At 51.5% G+C, this 18383-nt stretch overlaps 5 protein-coding genes and 1 non-coding gene across 6 annotated transcripts; 3 read left to right on the forward strand and 3 right to left on the reverse strand.

Moving 5' to 3' along the window:
* Positions 1 to 399: 399 nt before the first annotated feature.
* Positions 400 to 1121, forward strand: LDX57_002764 (CFEM domain-containing protein; the record flags this gene model as incomplete). Its single annotated transcript, XM_046084413.1, has 3 exons — positions 400 to 480; positions 536 to 674; positions 745 to 1121. 3 exons carry the CDS (start codon positions 400 to 402, stop codon positions 1119 to 1121), a joined length of 597 nt encoding a protein of 198 aa, XP_045940376.1.
* A 4713-nt stretch (positions 1122 to 5834) lies between these two features.
* On the forward strand, positions 5835 to 6173 carry LDX57_002765 (uncharacterized protein; the record flags this gene model as incomplete). Its single annotated transcript, XM_046084414.1, has 1 exon — positions 5835 to 6173. The coding sequence occupies one exon, from the start codon at positions 5835 to 5837 to the stop codon at positions 6171 to 6173; it is 339 nt and encodes a 112-aa protein (XP_045940377.1).
* Positions 6174 to 6824: 651 nt separating this feature from the next.
* Positions 6825 to 9775, reverse strand: LDX57_002766 (putative ubiquitin-protein ligase (Asi3); the record flags this gene model as incomplete). The annotated part of the gene is made up of 2 exons (XM_046084415.1): positions 6825 to 9278; positions 9338 to 9775. The coding sequence occupies 2 exons, from the start codon at positions 9773 to 9775 to the stop codon at positions 6825 to 6827; spliced, it is 2892 nt and encodes a 963-aa protein (XP_045940378.1).
* Positions 9776 to 10494: 719 nt separating this feature from the next.
* Positions 10495 to 12236, reverse strand: LDX57_002767 (NEDD8-activating enzyme E1 regulatory subunit; the record flags this gene model as incomplete). The annotated part of the gene is made up of 2 exons (XM_046084416.1): positions 10495 to 11793; positions 11862 to 12236. The coding sequence occupies 2 exons, from the start codon at positions 12234 to 12236 to the stop codon at positions 10495 to 10497; spliced, it is 1674 nt and encodes a 557-aa protein (XP_045940379.1).
* A 2141-nt stretch (positions 12237 to 14377) lies between these two features.
* Positions 14378 to 17712, reverse strand: ATPAF1 (glycoside hydrolase family 115 protein; the record flags this gene model as incomplete). Its single annotated transcript, XM_046084417.1, has 3 exons — positions 14378 to 15659; positions 15713 to 16257; positions 16306 to 17712. 3 exons carry the CDS (start codon positions 17710 to 17712, stop codon positions 14660 to 14662), a joined length of 2952 nt encoding a protein of 983 aa, XP_045940380.1. The 3' UTR covers positions 14378 to 14659.
* A 417-nt stretch (positions 17713 to 18129) lies between these two features.
* LDX57_002769 lies at positions 18130 to 18218 on the forward strand. The gene has a single exon. It is a non-coding gene; the product is annotated as a tRNA-Ser (tRNA).
* Positions 18219 to 18383: the final 165 nt, after the last annotated feature.

Consider the following 18383-nt stretch of genomic DNA (forward strand, 5'->3'; position numbering starts at 1 on the left):
ACGGAACTTCCTCGACCTCAATGGCGGGGAGGACTTCAACCTAGTCGGTTATGCTTTGCCGCAAAGGTTACATCGTGCGCTCGTCGATGCTTGATTGGGTGTGTTCGGAGCATGTTCAGAGACTGGCTCAAACGATGAGCGCACAAGTCTGTCAGTTAGACGTCAAGCTTCCTCCCAGTCTGTTGCATGTGACGCAGGATCCAAGGAAATAGGAGGTATAAAACCCCCCCTCTTCTTCTCTCGCTCTCTCCTGGTTGAAATCCCTTCTCGCCCACCAACTTCCACTCGTTACGTACTGGCCATTCCTCCTCCCAAATACTACATTCGTTTCTAACCCATCTGAAGTGTGTATTCTAGTGTCGACGTTTTAAGTTGCTTTATCGTTCCTAGACTGCCATAATGAAGTTCTCTGCTGTCTTTGCTACTTTGCTGGCTGCTGGCATCGCCAGTGCGCAGTTTGGCAACATTCCCCAGTGCTCGGTGAGATTTGTCCAACACGGGTCTTCCTACAACTTGTACTGACCTCTCTCGATAGGTGCAATGTCTCGTCGATGCGCTCACCAAGGATGGATGCGATCAGTTGACCGACTTTGCGTGTCACTGTCAAAAGCCCGGACTTGTTCAGACGGTCACGCCTTGCGTCCAGGAAGCCTGCGGTGCACCTGAGCAGGCTGGTGAGCAATCCACATTCTCTCAACCATGCTACAGAGTATCTGTCTGGTCTTTACTCACTATCCCGTATAGCCGTCTCCAGTGTCGTCGTCGATCAGTGTTCTAAAGCCGGTCACCCCATTTCTGTGCCGCCGGTGGGGGGAGGTGGAGGATCTGCTACATCTGCCCCTACCACCGGACCGGCATCCACGACCTCGGGGTCCATGACCCTTCCTACCGTGTCGTCTTCGGCTCATGGTTCATCGAGTCAAGCCGGGTCTTCTTCTCGTCCGGCTTCCTCGTCGCCAGGGGGCTCGGCTAGCCGTACACCGTCCGGCTCTGGCTCTCTCACCTCTCACGCACCCACGGCCACCTCGTCCACTCTCCTCGCGACCGGCGCAGCTTCCCACCACAAGGATAACATTGTCGGTGTGGTTGCTGCTGCTGCGGCCGCCGTTTACATGTTCTAGGTCGGAGATGTTTCTGCGCCTGTTGCGTTTTTACGAAGTTGAGGGCAGATTGGCTTCGATGATGTGATGAGATGGACTGTCCTTGTTGCTTTGTGATTTGAGAGACTGTATGTCCCTATACAGTAACTGCCTTTCCCCGTCTCGCTTCGTATGCTCTATTCCGTTCCATTACTCTCCTCTTCTTCTTTTTCTCACTGCTTGTCTACGCTGTTCCTTGCCGAGATCGTGCCCTATGCTCGAGATCCAGGGCACCAGATGAAAGGAAGGTATAGAGAGCAAGGTCACCCGCACTGATTTTGCTTGTTGCAAGCTTTGTCTGTGTGTTTCGGGTGCATTGTCTTTTCCCGATATTTAATGTAACTTCTTGCTGTTGCTATATTGATACTTGTTGCTGGGTCTTTTCGGTTTGTTCTAGAGTGATTCCCTTCCTGTAGAGTGTCTGTAGGTTCTGGTTCAAACATGTAGAACACTTCGTCCATAGGGTGACTGTCCTATTTTTAGGCTTCTTGAGTCTTTACTTGCCAGTTTCGCCCAATTAAATGGGCTGGACAAGTCGTTATGCAATGGCAAACGATCATCCCACGTCTAGGCCTCATCGAGCTTGCAATCCATTGCAGGTCTAAAGTTGCTGAAACGATTACCTCCATCGCCAAACAGCTAAGCGAATGCAGGAGACGTCATCGGCAAACGCACCCTCTTGGCCCAACTGCAAACAGATGAATCAGCGCGACATACCTTCCTGAAGATAAATGAAGGTAGAGTTCGCCTGACCCTCTGTCGTTTTTTCCATCTTGCAACCCCCTTCCCTTCTCTCCTTCTCTTGTGTCCTTCTCTTTTCTCCTTGTTTCTTCTCCTTCTCTTCTCTACGTCTTTTTATCCCCATCTCTTATCTAGCTCTTCTCTTTCCTTCTTCTCTCCCCCTTCTTTGCTATACCTGCCCAAACTCAGCGACAGCATGACCCTCACGATGATCTCCGCGTAGTAGCCACCTTTCCTTGAATGAAGAAAGTCAAGACTGAGTCTGTGTTAAATTGGCTACCTGGACGTATCAATGGAGTGACCAATAACATGAAAACCTTCTTTGAGCAACATTGCTTCTCAGTGACCCCCCACCGACAGAAGCCCAGATCAAAACGAGAACCCCAGAAGGTAAGTCGATAAATATGCGTGGTATTTGGCTCACTGGCTGACTTGGGAAATTTCCATACAAGTTGGAACTCGTCCATTCAACCCCTCAGAACCGGTTCCCTGTGCTCATCGTCGGCCTTGACCCTTCTATCTCCGTCACCTTCTCGATGCTCCCCACATTGCAAGAGCTATACAGACACGTTTGCCGGATTTTCCAGGGCCATTGCCTCTGCGAGTCAGTCCTGGAGTTGAAACTGCCTAGCTCGCTAGGTACGCAGATGAAAAAGGTGGAGGGCTCTCGGAGTCTCGGACATCCTTCACACCCAGTTCTTCAACGCAAGCACCAAGAGAACGTCAGAATCTTAAGCATCTCCCTGGACGACTTTGACCCAGAGATCAGATGCCTCAAATCAGAAACAGTCCGCATCTTCTCCCATTGCTGGCTGGCTGTCTGCGCTGGTGACGAGGCCTATATCAAAGGCTGCATTGATCTACTAAGTGTGTTTTTTCTCTCATCCCCTTCCTCATGTTGCTATAGTAATTTACTAAGATTTTAATTGCAGGTTCGTTTTGCCCTCTCGGGGACAGGGATGGCAACACGCCGCTGAGCAATGCACTGGCGGCGCGGAATATCCAACATCGCGCGTCTACATTCGAAGACACTCAGGAACTGCTGGACCCATGTCGTGTCGGGGATTCAACCCGAAGTGGTACGACACTCGGAAGGGCCAGGTCCTACGTTCTGCGTGAGTCACGTCCATAAGGATCCAGATTAGTACATTCAATACTAACAGTGGTGCCGCGCGCTACAGGACATTGCAGGAAATCCCTTCAAGGGGTGAAGATATGTGACCGAATGGACCCAGATTATTAGAGAAAATACCAACTTTTTTTGATCTCTCGTAGGGGTGGATGAGGGTGCCGACAGTAGGATCGACATGGGGTGTACAGTGGTTCGATTGCCTAGATGACGAAATGGGAGTCGGCAAGGTGAGTTTCTAACTAGAAACCTATGCCGTGGCATGACACTGACCCGAAATGATCATACATAGGCCCCTACCATACTCGCTTTATTGGTCATTGTGAGCGATGCAAGATCTCCAACCATGGGCTTCGCTCCAGTGCTCCTGCAAGTTCAGTAGCTTCTCTGCTCAACTAAAGGAGCTATCGCGAGGGCAACACTGATTATCGCACCGACAACGGTACTTCTATTTCTTCCACCTTGAATGGAGCAGCAAAAATAGAAGATCACAATTCCTCATCATGAGACGCTACAAATAGAATGATCGACTTACCGATTTGTCACAACCCGACCACAACCTCTTCCATCACGCCTCTGATTGCCCACCACGGGATTGTGTATGCACAGAGCGAGTCCCTGCACAAGTTTCGAGTCAAGAGTCGCCCACAGCCTATCCCCAAAGGTAAACCTCCCACGGCATTGCTCAGGTACGAATGGCATAACGAAGATTCATATCTCAACGCTTCTCAGGAATTCCAGCAGTGGGCGGTATAAGGAATCGATCGACTTGTTCTGGACGCTTCTTTCCGATCGTGGAGTTTCAAACATAGCCTGCATGTACCCACGCCGAGCTGCTGCTCCTACCATAGCTGCCCGCGTCCTACAAATGATCGAGGTCCTCCTTCATCGTTGTGTGTGAAGACCAGAATCTCAAGGTTGGCTGGGGTTTAATCACCACCACCGAAGACGAAAAATCACCGATGTGCCACCAAACCCTCTCCACATATCAACTGTTTTGTGCCTTACACTATACACCCGATCTAAGATAGGCCCATACTGGTCGCAGCGTGCCAAGGCACTGGATTCATTTGCCGAAAGACCTGGACTTCTACAGTGTCGACATGTCCGATCTGGCAAAGCACAGAATCCATGAACCCCATCCTGGCGGGGAAAGATGCCTTCCCAAGTTAAGAATACCGGAAAAGCTACTACCGTCTCGTGTCCGGCACCGGTGAGGGTGAGCAGCCCTTCCACTCGGCAGATTCCCTCGATGGAAATGGTGACGGTATCAAGCATATTCAATGTGCCTATGTGTGCTCGAGAATGGTCTCTCTGCCTACTACGTGGGTGAATATCACGCCGTATTCTTCGTCGTCGTTATTACGATTAGCTCCAGAAGAAGAACGCAAGATCATGGTCTTTCGACACTAGCCTGTTACTATCTTGCTATGGTCAGAAGGCGATAGCTCTATGGCTGTCAACAGCATGGCGCTCAGACTAAATGGTTGGCTCCTATAGCCCCGGCCTTATTCGACGCAAAATAAGGGGAAACACAGACGTCGGTGGATTCCGGCTTTGTCGCCTGAGTCAATAAAATTGGGGTTCTCGTCATGCTGGCTACCACGCAGTGTTCTTTGCGTCGTTCGAAAGCAACGCAACATTCACATTCATTCAGTCCCATATTACAACAAAGCTAATATCATTCTCTACGCCCATTCGCGATACACTGCAGGTGTGATGTTTCGTGGACCGGCCCTCCAGCATGAGTTCCCGAAGCCAACCGAGCCAACATGGACAGCAATAGAGATCTTAGGGTATGTCTAACGTCATGTTGAAGAGGCAACGCTACAATAAACATGAAGAAATCTATTCAGCATTGTGCCTGTTATTCAGGGAAGGCTGACCTTTGCCCCCTTTGCGAATAAGAGGCTGCAGCACGCAACTTTGAGCCCCCGGTTGCATACTTCGGAAGAAAACGGCGCGGCATACACTTGAGATTCTGTCTGGTGGGCAGCTGGTCCGGTTGGAAAGAGATCGAGAAAAACGAATGGAAATGATTGCCCTGTTGGATTGAATCTTTTTGAGCGTTACGTGAATCGATATAGAAATGGCTTGGTGGTCATATTCATTCAAGAAGACGGGGAGACGGAATGAGGACGTGTGTACGTGCAATATGTATAGGCCTATACTTGGATGAGCCTTCGGGAGGAATATGTATACTGATTTGAATATACTCTGGTCGCAGGGTTGCGAATGGACTACAAAAGGGTGAAATAGTTAGCGAAAGAATATACTCATAGCATGTTTTCGTTTATCCAGGACTGAACACTATATTTGAGAAAGGATCAGATGTGCTAAGGTGGGCAATGAAATGTAGTAGTAGATAATCCATGAAGCCAAATGTAAAGTCTACCTGATCTCTTCCTTGTGTTTGACTAGCCGATTGTTTTCTGTCTGACTGAATACCTATTCATATTGATCTCGTAGATCATAAATCAAAAAGTTGAAGAATCTGTTGTTGTTATATACAAACAGTTGTTCAGAAGTAGACAAAGTAGTACAGAAAACCAGTCTACCATACCAGCAACCTCCGAGTCTGACACTCCTTTATTGATGTCGGTCCATCCCACTTGTCCATCGGCATCCCGCCCAATGAAGATGACAAACTTCGTATGTCTCGTCGCCACCAATGTTGGTCAGCCTGATATATAAGTTGACTTGTTCAGCGCATGACGTGGTGGTTCATTGCAAAGCCATTGCAGCACCCTTCTACCTGCATACGTTTTCACGATGCCGTGGAGTTCTTCATCTCCCAGCTTCCCCAAGCGCTCTAGCTGACCCTCATGTTCAGGCAATCCGCCGATTCCGACGACATCTCTTACTTCAACCTCAGCTCTCACCATCGGCTAGTGACCACTGGTTCGAAAGACGCTCAAGTGTGGTTCGAACGCGGATTGATATGGTCCTTCTCTTTCAACCATGAAGCAGTGCGATGCTTTGAGAGAGCGGCGGAATACGACCCCTGTTGCGCCATGGCTTTCTGGGGCTTTGCGTATGCCGCGGGACCAAATTACAATAAGGCGTGGAAATTCTTTGACCCTAAGAACCTTCGGATTGCGATCGAACGAGCAAAGGATGCAATGGTCCATGCTGCTAAGTTGGCGGTCCAGGCCAGCGGTTGAGCGAGCGTTGATCGAGGCAATTACCGCTTGTATTCCACCTGCGGACGAGGATCCCGATGATCTGGGTCCCTTAGATCATGCTTATGTGAATGCAATGCGCCCTGCGTATCAAAGGTTTGGGCATGACCCAGATGTAGCGGCGTTATTTGCCGAACCCCTCATGTGCATCACCTCTCGAGGGCTGTGGGATTTGGCTACAGGGACGCCTACCGGTAATCACACTATCGAAAAACATATCGCCATGGCCTCCGCCGACGTCCCCGTGACGGCTTCATGCTACTTGCCGCAGGAGTGCAGTGGGAGAAACCGCATGTTGTTCAAAGATGGGCTTAGTTGAAAGGACTGCGGGTACATAAGCATGTACGTACAATGCTCCATATGGTATCGCGGAAACCACTGATGTAATTACCTTGCGGACAATTAGTGGATTGGTAAGTACTCCGGTGTGGTGATAGAAAGAAATGATTATGCTATTGAGTGAAATCGCTGTCGAAAGTGGTGTGAAAAAACCCAAAGTACAGGGCAATGCCAAATGCATTACGCTCACCATGCCAACGCCAATGTAAACAAACACGGTATATAATGATAGCGGAGACTCGGAATCAATAATAAGACAGAGTAATAAAGCGCATCACAAAAGATCCGGGGAGTCTATGGCACCCATAGCCGCACAAATCCTCCGACTTCCTGCCGACAAGTCACGCAGCTTCCGTAATTGTTCATCGCCAGATTTACCCGACACTCCTCACACACGCAGAGACATCGGCATGGCCAGGTGATAATTGATCGTGAGTTCATCCGGCAAACCACGCACGGAGGCCCACTGGGTCCAAGCCCGGAGGCTCCGGATTCCCATGTTTGTCCATCAACGGGTGCTGCTTGAGAGCGACGCGAGAGGATGAGTCTTTCCAGGATATCGCTCTCTTCTTCCGGTGTGGGCCTTCGTTTCTCATTGCTCGACGTCTGAGCGTCCAGGTGAGACATCCTAGAGGAGATGAGGATCTGGGCTCGCTCGCGCTCCACCTGTTCTCGGAACCGACGGCGAGTCAAAACCCGACCCTCTTGCCCAGCAGAGAGATGCGCGGCGAGAATGCGCGCCTCTTGTCTGCTTTCCTGATCCCGCGGGTCGAGAAGGCGCGCAAAAGAACTGACGTCCATGAGCGATTCTTGAGCCGGCGTGCTCTCCCGAGAGAATCCGGGTGGGAAAGGCTCGGCCAGCGTGGGTGTCCGGCGGCCATCGGACTCGTCCTCCCATTCGGAATCGGTCGCTGTAGACATTGAGATGACGCTAGTCGTGTCATCCACATCTTCGACGGACGGGACAAAGTCCGCACTGTGATCCTGGTTTCCCCACGAACCCCCGGCTTTCCACCAGCTATAGAGCGTTTCGTCCAGTCGACCTTCATCTGCTGGTTTCCAGTCCACGGTATTCGAGCGCTCCCGCTTACGCATCTCTCGTTCGACATCGAACTCGTGGTCCCCGGGTAGCTCCAGTTCGCCGTCCTCCGTCAGGATCCAGAAGTCGTACGATTCGATTTTGTCGCCGGTTTCTCTCTCCTGAGCCCCCTTTCTGTGAGGTCCTATAAGCTTCGCTAGCCACTGTGGGCGTGCTGTGATGCCAAACTTGTTGAGCAACTTGTCTAAACCGCGAGCCAACCACCTTAAAAGGAGATAGAGGATTCCTCGAAAGAATGAGAATCCATGATACCATCGGATCGCTCCTCGCAATACACCGACGCCCCCTGAATCGGTCCTAGAACGCACTGATCGAGAGCCATTCCTAGGTTTCTCGATTTTCTTCTCCCGGCTATATCCACTCTCCCACTCAGGCGGGGGTGTCTGGAGCGAGTCGAAATTCATGGTGTCTACGCCTTCGAACGGTACACCTTGAGCGCCGGTAGCCCAGCTCTCGCGGGGCCGGTGTCTTCGTCGGGACGACTCAATCTCTGCTAGGCGATCCTCCTCCAGCCACGTCATCTCTCGAGCAACCACCCCTTGGCCTTCGTTCAAGAAGACTGCCTCGCTGGCAGCAAACATAGCGGTGTATCCGGTTCGAAGCAAAGCAGTGTAAAAGTCCTCATGACGATTGAAGCGAAGATTTTGGATCTGCGAGGCGCCTTGCATATTCTCATGTGCCACAGCAAACCGCTGTCGAAGCGACGGCCGCGGAGAATCGCCTACCGGCAGCGAAAAGGCAGTGATGGCGAGCGCGATGGAGTAGATGACCCCGCAAGCGATAGTACCGAGAAAGAGGGCTAAATGAGGTATAAAACCCACGATGCAAACCGTTGGGAACTTCACAACCACGCCGTCGGGTGCCGTAGTCAAGCTATTGAGTAAGCCCCAGGCCATAGTCGACATAAAGCAGAGACCCCAGAATGCGGAATTAAAGAAGCGATAACGGCTTTGCTTGCCAAGGATATCTAGGAGGTTCGATGTTAGGCTGTTGCAACACGATATTAGAGCGATAAGTAGTAATTCTGGCGTGACATTCATCCGCTCCAAGACTTGGGCTCTGCTCAGTATTTGGGCAGCAGGTTGGCTACCATCGCCGGAGTCTCCCTTGCTAGCACCCTGCTTTGGCAGGCCGAATAGTCCCAGGCCAAGGGATTGAGTGATCGTCGACTCAGCCTCGGCGAACGCGAGCGAATGCTCAAAGATCGACATCCCAGATTCCGTCACGACAGCCCTTCCTTGTAGTGCGCACGACAGGGTATCCACGAAATGATTAAGACAGAGGCGCAGGAAGACAGGCCACAGAAGGCCAAACGATCCACGCGAGAAGTCCGACGCGCTCGTAGGGCGACTCATGCGCACCGCACTGCACGATTGCTCGTCCGTCTCCCATGGTAGAAGGGTAGATCCCAGGGAGTGTAAGAAGCCTCCCCCTCCTCCAAAGTCAAACAGCAGTCGCTTCCCGGGTGAGCCGTAGCGAAGTAGCGAGTAATCTGGGGATGTCTGGCACCGTATAGCACGGAGTAGGGAATGAATCTGGGTTAGGAAAAGGAGAATGGGGATGATTCTCAATGCAAGTCGTCGAGTCCAGTCAAGATGGATAGGGCGTCTGGTGGATGCATAAATCGTGATCCTATTTACAATAAGGGCCTTGGGTTGGTCAGAATCATTCAACCGGGATGTATGTTCTCCGGCGAAGGGGATCTTACTACCGTGAAGCAGGCCAGTGACCACCGACTAGTCAGGTATGAAAAGAAGCCGCTGAACTTGATCAACGCTTGAAGTATGTCGGTAAAATGCGATCCGGTGTCAGCCTGGCCGACAGCCTCCGCCACTCCTTCTCGAGCAGCATTCGCAGCTTGGGCTGTTGCAACTGCCACGTCGCCTGCCGGCGCCACGCCGGCGCCGCCTCCCCCAAATAGTGTAGTCATTTGCTGTAATCCTACCAATCTTCCTAGACGTCTCGGCAAGGTGGAGAAGGCGAAATGTTCTGCTTGATAGAGCCCACGGAAGGGAAGGGCGAGGAGGTCACGCGGAGAGGAGAGTATAGTTGTGGTGATGCTTGTCGCGTTTTCAAGTGATTGGGCGGCGGTTGCGGTGGCAGCCTGGCTGTTCAATATGCTTTCAGGGCCTTGCAGGGCAGACATGGTGGAATAATTCCGAATCTCTATCCCTCCGAGGGATTCGCGGTGATAAGAGGATCATCCGCCTCGGAGGCGGGAAGGAAAGGGAAGGAAAGGAAAGAGGGAATGGCAGGATAGGGATCACCAGGACAAGGTCAGAAAAAGAAGGGAGTGTACAAAAAGAGTCCAAGGGGCTTCATAAACCCCCAGTCGGGCAGGACAGGTAAAAGTGGAAGGAAATGAAGGAAGAGAGTGAGATAGATCGATCTCATGGAACCAACTTGTCATCCGCGCTGGCGTTGGGGGGGGCGGAAGCGCTAAACCCGCTTGGGACGGAGGGACTCGCACGTGCCTCCGCGGTGGTTCTCCCTCTTTCCTCTTCCTGTTGACTTGTTCGCCCTACGGAGTTACTCAGGCCTCAAACATGCAGGGTCTCTCATAGATGGGCGTCTCTGTATCACAGGTATAGTACAAAGCTTATCTATGATCGGAATCCAACAAACATGTTGTGGTTATTGCCACCCAGATTTGAACCGAGGTTCTGTTTCAGGCATTCAGGCATTCAGTCGCCAGAAGGTGTACCTATACAGACCAGACCCTATTGATTTTCCTGCCTCCATGACACTGGCCTAAATACGTAGGTGAAAGAGCAAGGTGGTCAAATTCGTCAATTCATTTCATTTAGATTATTCTCGTGGCGGACCTAACAAAGCCCTCAACACTGAGTTCCCGGTTAACCCTGATCACAGCCTGTACATCTCACTGCGGCTCCGTGCCCCGTCGAAGATGCAGGTGTTATCCAAAGGTACGTACTGCCGGGTAAGCACCTTCAAAACCTCCTGGGCGACGAGCCCACCCGTCAAAGCGGAGATGTTGTGAAGCTCGCCGCCTTCGGTGCGTCGTAGCTCCTGGACGGCATCCAAAATTCGTTGGTAGGTGTCCTCGTCCACGGCCGATGGGTCATCGCGATTCAACGCCCCGACAATGCGCGTGACTTGAGCGTTCCATGTTGTTTCGTCTTCCAGGGATCCGGCGGCACCCTTTTCTTGGACTTCGGTCACGACGCCGTCTAGGGCCTGGAACGCGACATAAATCGGCATCAGGGACTCCTCGTTGCCCAGCTGGTTACGAATGGTTTTGAGAGTATGTGCGTCGCCGTCCACGCGCGGGATAGCACGGCCGTTGATGACCTTGATGTGAGCAGCGTTCTTGCAGAAGACCTCGATCTCCTTTTCTTGGACTTCAAGAAATCGGCCTCCCTCCAACTGGGCCTCCAGCTTCCGAACGATGTTCGTGACCTCTTCCACGTCCTTCTTGGCCTTTGCTTTGTAGATGTTCTGCAGCGAAACGTAATCGGCCGATTGGGCCTTCATATCGGGGAGCGAGCCCGGAAGAGGCAATACTTGATGTGTCTCGTAGAATTCCCGGACGGCCGCCGCGATGAACCAGAAATCCGTGGACTCCGGCTTTATGTTTTTGCATTCCTCCGCCTCGAAGATCTCGCGAAGCGAACTACGTAGACTGAATGGGTTCAACGCCTTCAGCACCGCGGCAACCGCTTCGTCGTAGTTCTCCTCGCCGCCTTCCGGGTTACCAGTTCGTGCGCCAGATCGCACCAGCTCCCTGAACTCGGTCTTCTCCTTATAATTGGAAGGGACTTTGCCGTCGTGCGTTTGCTTCCACTGCTCGAGATAATGTAGCAGCAATAGTAGGCACGGCACGTGTCCGTGCTGATGGTCGTCCATGCTATCAAGACTACTGACCCGTTCAGCAGCAGCCGACAGCTCGGGCCAAGGAGTGAGAAGACGAAGATCCTGCGTCGTCTCTGGATCCGGGTGCGTTTCTACAATGGGAAACAGTGCCGGCAGCTGTACAGAGAAACTGGAGTAGAACCCGACGGAGCGCAGATAGAGCACGGGGATGTTGTATTCCCTCGCAGCATCACAGACGGCATCCAGCGACGAACGCTTGATCGGCCCCGAGATCACTACCAGCTTGTGCAGCGGCAGAAACCCGGGATCGGGTAAGAGTTCCGTGACAGGCTGCGATAATCTTCATCAGCATACACGTCTCTCGCTTGCTCGGTTTAGGAAGAGTGTAGGCGCGATACCTTTGAGTGGAAGCTCCCATCCACATCCGGATTCAGCTCCTTCAACAACCGACAGGTCTCCTCGGCTCGAGATTTGCCCAGACTCTCGTGCTCGAGAAAGAAATTCACCCCCAGATCGGCTTCGGTGACAACGGCAGGATCGACAATCGTGAATCCCCCAATGCCCGGTAAGACGAGGTTCTTGAGGGTCTCCACCCCCGCTACGCCAGCCACGCCAGAGTCCTGGGCGGTCCAGGGCCCGTCGTTGTTGATCAACAGCACGCGGGAGTCTTCGAGAGCTTGCTGGCCACTCGCAGCCCACAGACGCAGCTGCCGGTCATATTTTCTTTCTTTGGAAGAAGGCCCGACCAGGGCACTGGGGAACTCATCCGTCATGAGGGGTAAAGATGACGGGACGAAGATGGAACGGAGAGGCGGAAATGGAACTGAAAGGAAGAGAAGGGACAAAAGACCGAGTAGATAGAGATAGGCCAAGTCGACAGATTCAATCAGTATGACCCACTCCGGTGAACCGGCGAAGACTGGCGATTGCCTGGAAGGTGATTGATTGTTGATGACCTCCCGATGCGCCGTGTAGAACCGCCCGCCCGTCACCTGACGCGAGATTATGGCCTGAGGCTGCCAAGACCTATGACGACACTTCTTCATATTCGCGCCTAATCGGGGAAAGCGTATTGATGTTGCTTGGCATCGAGGGGCGTGGTCTATAGATATCATTGCTTTTCTATGCTTTAACGCCGTGTCGACTTAGACTAACTTAATTTATTCTTGTTCTTCCACTATAGTGGGCCAGTATTATTTCTTATTATTTTTCAAGCCGCCCTTCAATTAATCTTTTCTTCTCTTAGCGAAATAGAAGAACGAAGTAGAATTTATATAATCGCGCATCGTAGGAGTTCACTGGGAGAGAAACCAGCATAATCCTACGAATTGGAGAAACATTATCAAAAAGGGAAGTTGACCAATTTTACACCATCGCCACATGTCGTGAATCTGAGACCTAGATGGTAAAAATAGATCGAGATTGTTGTTGGAAGGCATGGGGGTGCAGCCGTCCGTCAGGAAGAAACATGGGTCTTTCACGACATCCTCTCAAACTGACTTGGCCAATATGGCAGCTGCAAGTACTTTGGGAAGGTTGCAGGAGGCAAAGGAATTGGGTCCCAGTTGGTCCACCAAGGACTTCCAGTCCATCTGCATGCAGTATCCACTCAAGTGTTTTATGAATTCGTCCTTTACTTCGTTGGAGAGATAATCGAGGATATCTGGGCGATCAACACAGTATTCCCTCAACCAGCCGAAAATCTCGTGGTCGATAGTGGATGCAAGTGCTTTGTGGGTTTTTAGCTTCCCAATAGGCCGCCCTACTGTGCCCGTGAGATAGGCTGGAAGGTCCCGATAGTGGTTCTTGAAAGGACTGGGCGTGATGGAACTCTCAGGGAGCAATTTGGGCGACATCTTTTCATCGTTTTCACATGACGTCTTTTTGGACTCGCTTTCCTGTTCTCCATTGTCCTGGGACCGCATCAAAGTTAGACTTATGGAAATAAAAAAGAAGCCCGCTCCGAGGCTCTAGGATTGGAATGAACAGCTGCACGACGAGAAGATACCAGGTCAGTCTTATCGACGGGAGCCTCAGGGCCATCATCTTCCTGCTTGGCTTCTCCTAAAACCTGCTCCGCTGGGTTGTCAGAGGTGGACGGACGGTCTTCGGCCTGGCCTAACAGTAAGTACGGATATAAACTCGTCGCCTTCGAGTAGACAAAGGGGGTTGGTTAGTATTATACCCTGCGCATGTCTCCAACTGGGGAGCTGGGTGCAGACGTTGCTTTTCGTTTTGTCGTCATTTGTTTCTTCTTCCGTGTTTCGGAGGCATCTGGTATAGTACAGAGGGAAGACAGGTGAGAATGGGACCCAAAAACACAGAAAGTGTATAAGGCAAGAACTAAGAAAATTGAGTGGCAGATGTCAGAGTTCCAGTTAGAAGATGGGATATGCACTGTTAATGGAAAATGAAAGACAGAAAAAGATGAAGAATAAGGAAAAAGCAAACTAATATAGAGTGTTCTTGTCTTTGTTCTTTCTTCTACTAATCACCAGTGAGTATGCATCTTACAGATTTGAGAAAAAGACAAAAGAACCAAAGGAAAGAAAAGGAATCACAACATTAGAGATCAGGATCCGTGGATATTTGCCTTAGAATCATTCCCCATAACCAACTCTGTCCGGGTCAGAGATACTGTAGCAAGCGCAAAAGAACGCCAAAATGCTGGTTTTTAACTATCCAAACAAGCCCTGCAAAAACATTTGTCTAAGCAAAAGTACAAAAAGTTTCTTCTGGCCGAGGTCTCAACTACTTTGATGTTCTTTTGAGAGACAAATGTTATATAGACCTATTACCAGATCTCCCACCTTCAGCATCTTTCCTCTCTTCTCCAAAAGTCTTCTTGCCCTGACTATCTCTTTTCACTCCCGTCTTTCCAGATGGCATACAGCTGGGTCATGTTGGATGGTCTGCGTAACGTACAGACAGGACCTCCTCGCTGGCCCAGTACTGGTGACAGAAGCGAGCTACACACCGCGCGGGAGGGAACACCCTGAGGCATGTAAGAATACAAGTATAGGAGGGAGATTATCTGCCGCCGCTTGCCCTAATTGTACTACATGGTGCTACTTCTACAAGCAAGTCGTCTACGAGACTGGTCAGATGGAAATTGCATACAAATGAAACTATAGACACGGCATAGACTAATAGTTAGAGAAAGCCACGGCCATGGTGGTATACAGTCCTCACCCCCTCACACAATCTGGCTCTCTGGAGGCCCCAGGTAGCTCTCGCGGACACCACCCAAGTCGACGACCACCTTCTGGAAGACAACGCCCGGCTCGACGGCCCACAATTTCACCGTGTTCTTACTGCCCCCTCCAGATATCTCATGTCTCGTCGTGTTTGTCCACACGGCGTTGCTGACGGTCTGACCCCAGTTGGACGGGAGAGTGCCCAGCGGCGTAGAGGGAACAAACTGCACAATCTCAGGCTCGGCGTCATTGAAAGCGATCGCGTATTTCAGAGGTCGGGACGGGTTTGTGTTGAGGGACGGCCCGAGATAGACAGTAGCCTTTGCCGTTGTAACATTTGAGAAGATATACATATCGTATTCCAGTCGGGGAGACGAAGGCGGCTGTTGGGTCTCCGCCAGGGCCGGAAGCAATGTCACCCCTGAAAGCGTGCGCCCATATCCGGGGACCACAGCGTAGGATGTGTTTCCTGCAGAAGTATTTCGGGACGTGTGCTCTGCTTCGATGCTAACCGTACCGTCCGACTCAACAAACCCGCGGAATGAGGCAGGCGCCGACGTCTTGTTCACTGGAAGCTGGACGATAGGCATATCGAAATTGCCATAGTCATCAGAAGCCACCGTCACGTTGATAAGTGCCATGCTCGAGCCCGCAGGTGCTTTGTCCCAATCGACAGACAGTTGTACTCGAATGTCAGTGTTAGCCCCAGAAGGCGAGATCATACCCGAGGAGGGTGTCGCTTTGACCCAAGAATCATGAGGGCTGACTGTGAGCTGAAACCCCTCTGTACCGCGTGAATATACCTCAATCCATCTGTTCGGTCCGTAGGGATCAATTGGCGGCAAAGTCAGCGTGTTGCTGGACAAGGAATGCCACCGGTCATCTCCAGGCACCGATGCATTGCTACCTTCGACGGACACACCCATGTTTCCAGCAAGGCTCTCTTCAAGAAGTTGAGTGTATGCTAGAGGAGGGAGTGTGTTTCTCATTGGTTGTTGCCTGATGTGAATCGTTAGCACGCGCCTTCTTAACCATGGCATGCGGAGACAAACCAGTAGTCATATCCGAGATGAGTCTGGTCCATAATATGCATCCATTTCCCATCCAAGAGATTATGATACCGCTGGGTTAGCTCGTGATCCTCTTTGAAAAGTTTCAGGGCTTTCTGCGCGAGGGCATTGGCACTGGTCCGTCGCTGTCCCGCGTACAGATTGTTCTTGCCAGCAGTGATGTGGATGTCAGTCACGACATACCCGGCCATGCAGGGGTGCAACACCATTTCGAAGAACGCAGGACGTGCGACCGGCCGAAGACTGTCATAGACCTGCTGAGCGTCTTTCACAAGTTCCTCCCACTCCTGCAGAACATTGTCTGCCTCGTTGTAGTTGATCAGGCTGAACGTCTGTGGGCTGAGGAGCTCATACTTCCGTCGGGCGGCATACATGCCATATCGGTTCATGATGTCGCCCGTCTTCTTAGCTATTGGGCTGCCAAACTCGCGAGCGGCCCAAAGCGTAAGCCATTCAGACGTGCTGTCAGGGGAGGACCAGCGCGGCGTATCATACGCCAGGTCCATGAAATGGCTCAGGGGCAATTCCTGTGCTCATTAGCTTACAATTCCATCCAAACAGTTCAGGACTCTTACCAGTCCCTTGAGATCTCCCATGTTGACTATCCAAATCTGTCGCGCATCGCGCTTATATGCTAGATGCATCTGTTCCCACGTCTTCTGGAGGGAGATGGTGTTGATCCATTTGTAGTCACGGGGATCACCGACGTAGTCGAAATGGTAGTAGACACCGGCGCCAGCCTCTCGGCCTGTCTCGTTATCCACAGGCAATCGCTGGATATTGCCCCAGTTGTCGTCGGCCCAAAGGAGAGTGATATCGTCCGGGACACGCAGACCGTCCTGGAAATAGCCACCGACTTCCTTGTACAAACACCACATCTGAGGAATCGACGAAACGTCCGACACATTGAACACATCCGACAGGACTTGCTGCTGAGTGTTGACAATATCTCCGAGAGATTTGGCAGTGATCGTTGGAGAGGCGACATCCCCAAGCCCACGCATACCCAGCGTGTAGAGGCTCTCGAAATCCTTGGTTCGCTCAGCCCCTTCTTTGAAGAATGCAGTAACATTTTCCCGATTGGTATCCCAATTCCAGTCGCCATTCAACAAGAGATGCTGTTCCTTCGTCCAGCGCATCATCGGCTCGGTATGGCTAGTGCCCATAACAATACCATACTCATCTGCACTAGGCGAGTTTCGGGGATCGTCCAGGTGAAATATGTTATTCCACGACGCGGGCCAAAGGTAGTTGGCACGGAGACGAAGGAGGAGCTCGAAGACATGGGAATGGAAGTCAGCATTGAACCCCGGACCGTACTTTCCCTCGGGGTAGTTTGCATTGATCCAGTTCGTGATAGCCGGCTGTTCGTCGTTGATGAAGATACCACGGTACTTGACAGACGGAGAGCCCTGGGTCTTCTTCTTTTTCAACGCGTAAATTTGCGGGTGTTGCGCCGGGGCGGAATCAGCAAACCAGTACCACGGCGAGACACCAATCTGCTCGGAAATATCATAGAGACCGTAGATCGCACCACGCTTATCGCTTCCCGCGATGACCAGGGCGTTTGCAACGCCGTCGATGGGGTTCTTGACAAGTTCCGTCTGAAATGCCTCCCACTTTCCCTCTGTTGAATTGACGTCGATCTTGCCACTGTTGATGAGAGAATCGAGAAGCTCCGAGTGTCCAATTGTACCAGCGATAATGGCCGTTTTCGCACGATACGAGTTCGAAGTTGTGCCATTGAGCAGGTGCCGTGTCAAGTTCGTCCCAGTGACGCGACCGAAATCCGCAGCAAGATCACCAGCAGCTCTGATGACCCCAGGCCAGTCATCTCCGTCTAGCAGTATCACACCAGGAGTGCCTTTCCCACCAAGCCTGACCGAGTCCTTTCCGCTGTGGAAAGCGATAGTAGGTTCCTGCGCGAGAGCATTGACGGCTCGGGCGGCGCAAAGAGCCGTGAGCAGGGCCGAGACGAGCATTGTATTCCGGATACGACAAGTCGTGGTGGACTAACCCGCACACAAACAGAGGGGGTCGCCAGGGCCATGTCGATTATATATTCGTTCTGGATAATCCCGAATTTACCCCCAATGCCGCGAGGTCATTTCCACAGACGGCCAAGAGAGCAAGCCATCACCATTCCCGTAGACTAACGCCGAGCCTGGATATTTCCCTGTTGTCAAGTCATCCATCCTGGCATGAAGTGATAGCGAGACGTTTAGTTTAGGCTAAATGAGATGCAGAATCGCGGTCAATTGAGGGGACTGGGGTAAAACGAGCCAAGACGAGATTGATGTGGGGGCTCCGGAGAGAGTCCATGACTAGGGGCCAAGTAGAGGCCCTCAATATGGCCTCCCCCCTCATATAGGTAAAGTATTCAAAATTTTCAGAGTTAAGGCAGTTTGGCCGAGTGGTCTAAGGCGATAGACTCGAATTACGATATCTATTGGGTTCGCCCGCGCAGGTTCGAATCCTGCAGCTGTCGGTTTATTTCTTTTAGTTTTTATCAAATTGCTTATACCCTCGTGGCGGCATGATAGATATCTCTGGAGTAAATACCGCGCCCATATTCCCCTTTTCCCCACTAGGAGTGTGTGAAATCTCCAATGACAAGCATACACAGTAGACTGACGGTTTGTGGCCGAACTGC

This window comes from Aspergillus melleus (genome assembly GCF_016097325.1).
Source record: "Aspergillus melleus strain CBS 546.65 chromosome Unknown contig1, whole genome shotgun sequence".
NCBI classification, from domain to species: Eukaryota; Fungi; Ascomycota; class Eurotiomycetes; order Eurotiales; family Aspergillaceae; genus Aspergillus; species Aspergillus melleus.